General features: G+C 33.8%; 1 protein-coding gene across 1 annotated transcript; it reads right to left on the minus strand.

The window, feature by feature from the left end:
* LOC107617447 (alpha-methyl-mannoside-specific lectin) lies at nucleotides 838-1926 on the minus strand. The gene has a single exon (XM_016319204.2). The coding sequence runs from the start codon at nucleotides 1872-1874 to the stop codon at nucleotides 1032-1034; it is 843 nt and encodes a 280-aa protein (XP_016174690.1). The 5' UTR covers nucleotides 1875-1926; the 3' UTR covers nucleotides 838-1031.

Here is a 2849-nt window from a genome sequence, read left to right on the forward strand (position 1 = left end):
TATTATTTATATATATATTTTTAATTTTTCCGTTTGCACTTAAGTTGTAAATATATGTGCAATATATTTTTCTGGCACTTCATTTTGATAATTTCATCTGCATTTTATTTTAGCAGTTTTGTCTATGTTTTATTTCGTTTCAGTAGTTCGCTCCATTTCAATAATTCTATCTATCTTCTGTTTTGACATTCCATTTTATAATTTTTGTACATCTCGTTCCAGTATTTTATATTGTTTTAGCAATTCTGTTTGTGTTTTATTTCAACAATTTCTTCAAATACATTTTTTTAACTTAATTAAGCTTATTAAATAAATTACCTTTATTTTGATTTATTAAATATTGTGGTTATTATTAAAATAAAAAAGTACCGTTAGAAAACCAACTTTAATAAAGTATTTTTAAAAGTTAAAATTTTACCAAATCTAGCTAAAAGATCGAAAGCCCACTACTCTTTGGCTTATTATATGGCCTATCGTCTATATCCGTACATGTTTCACAAAGAAATGGTGCTGGGAAAAATATAATAGAGACCAAGGGGATATTCCAAATTTATGTATTGATTTGGCGACACCAAGAAGCAAAAGGTACCAAGGCCAATCCAATTTCATAGGTCTTTGCAAACAACGCACTCTAAATTTGTTTGTCATAGATATCCTCCTTGCTATCATATTATGAAATTACTTATTTGAAAAATTTAAATTAGATCGGTAAAGACATTATATATCCAACAATATTAACCCTGTTTGTTACCGTGATAAATGGTGTATGTCAGTTTATGTGTGGGGGTGAAAGTGAAACATCTGCAAAATGGATACTCTAGAAGGCGATAACAAAAGTAATAATGTAAAGATGACAACACTTGTAATAAGAAGATAAACTCATACATTATCCATACAAACGAAAGTTGACGCGCGTGGCTTTAACATTACGAAATAAAAACTTAGACCGTGGACAATACTTGTCCTATTATTTCCATATCTTACATGCATGAAAGGTAGATTTGTGATATAGAGACGATTATTCTTCCATATCATATCATGAAGCGTCCAAGTTTAAGGTAGTGGGGTGAAGTGTACAACAAGGTTGAGGTGAAGGACCAAGATTGAAGCTCATGAGATTGGTATTGTTGTCCCGAAGCAGCTGAGAATCCAACCCTACCCCATTCTGGAAGATAGTCCCTCAAGTCAACGTTATAAGATACCTGATAACTTTGACCATCAGGGTAGCTAGCAGTCACTTGTAGGTTTTTAGAGTTAGCATCATAGCTTACGAGAACATTTAGGGTTTGGCCATTTCTCCTCTCCCACTTGGTGGTTGCAGCGGATTTAATAGAGTTCACATCAATTCCGATGTGTTGGTAATTGGGGTCCCAACCATTGGAGTCTTGAGCATAGAAGGTGTCAAATTCAACGGCGAGAACTTGGTTGGCCGAAGGGTTCTGGGCAGTTGAAGGGTCAAAGAGCCCTAAGGTCCCTCCGGCCGAGTTGTTTGGAATTTCGCTATCTGGTGCCGCGATGAAGAAGGCTATGCCATCGGCACCATTGTCAATAGGCGAGTTGATAACGAAGCTGAACTGTGCTTGGAAGTTTGTGAGCCGGTTCGTGCTCTTCTCCCAGAGGCGCACCTGGGTCGAGTGCAAGACTCGACCCACAGTACTCTTTGCAGGGGTTCCGTTATCGTCTACCTTGGTCAGTTGGATTCCCTTGCTTGCTGAGAACGTTGCATCACCTTGCAAGATTAGGTTTCTTTCATCGTCTTGTTCAAAGTTGTTGTAGCTGAAGGAAAGGGAATCTAGTGAATGGGCTTTGTTTAGGAGCAAAAGGAAGATGGTTGCTATGGAAAGAAGAGGGAGGATTTTCTTGGAGATAGCCATGGTGATGATTAATTAGATGAGTGTGTAGGCTCACTCCTTTGGTTTGTGTTGTGTGAAGAATGGTTTGAGGCTTATGCCTATTTATACTTTCAAAATATTATTTGGTTTTTTTAATATTTTTCTACGTTATCTTCTTGTCCGCTATTTTAAATTTCCAATCTATACTTTTGTCTCAACCCCAAGTGTTATCCATATATCAATAGTATCATATTATATATGGCTCTAACTTCCAAGAGAAATAATTGTTAACCGGGGAAACAACTACACATGGAACGGCCAGGCATCGATCTGTGTTTTTTTTTTCCCATGACGTACATGAATTATGATTTATGAGTTAGAAACTAGAATATCTAAAATTTAGATGTTTTAAATTTTAAATTTTTATTTTAAAAGATAAAATAAAATCTACCATACAAGTAATTTGAAAATAAATATAGGAAAATTTGCATTGTATCACATATATAGGTGTTTTTTACGGTAAAATTAATGGTCTAACACACATATAAATACGTAGGCTAGGAGTTAGGATGCAGTTATAAACGAAAATTAATATATTATTATTTTTATATTTATTTTTTATTTAAAAATTCACATTTGTTAATACAATAATTTCTCCTAAATTAAAGTACAGATTTCCTATATATACGAATTATTTTAGCTTACAAGTTGATATAAATTAGGCTAAATTTAACAAAAATAATCCTCACAATAATTGCGTGTAAACACGCGCTTACTCAATCGTTTCAATAGCGCACTTAAATTATAAAAGACACTTCTTCTTCTTCGATCAAAATTCCAATCCTAAAGATTCAAACGACGCTCGAAATCTCTCAAGAAACTGTCAAAATCGTCGCGAAACTCAAGGAAACCTATAAAAAACTTCAAAATCTCCATAAAAATACAAAAACAAAAGAAAAAAGATTATTCAAGGTATTATTTTACTAATCGTCCAATTTTTTCACTTTTCTCTTTCTC

Source organism: Arachis ipaensis, chromosome B09, assembly GCF_000816755.2.
Source record: "Arachis ipaensis cultivar K30076 chromosome B09, Araip1.1, whole genome shotgun sequence".
In the NCBI taxonomy this organism is placed as follows: domain Eukaryota; kingdom Viridiplantae; phylum Streptophyta; class Magnoliopsida; order Fabales; family Fabaceae; genus Arachis; species Arachis ipaensis.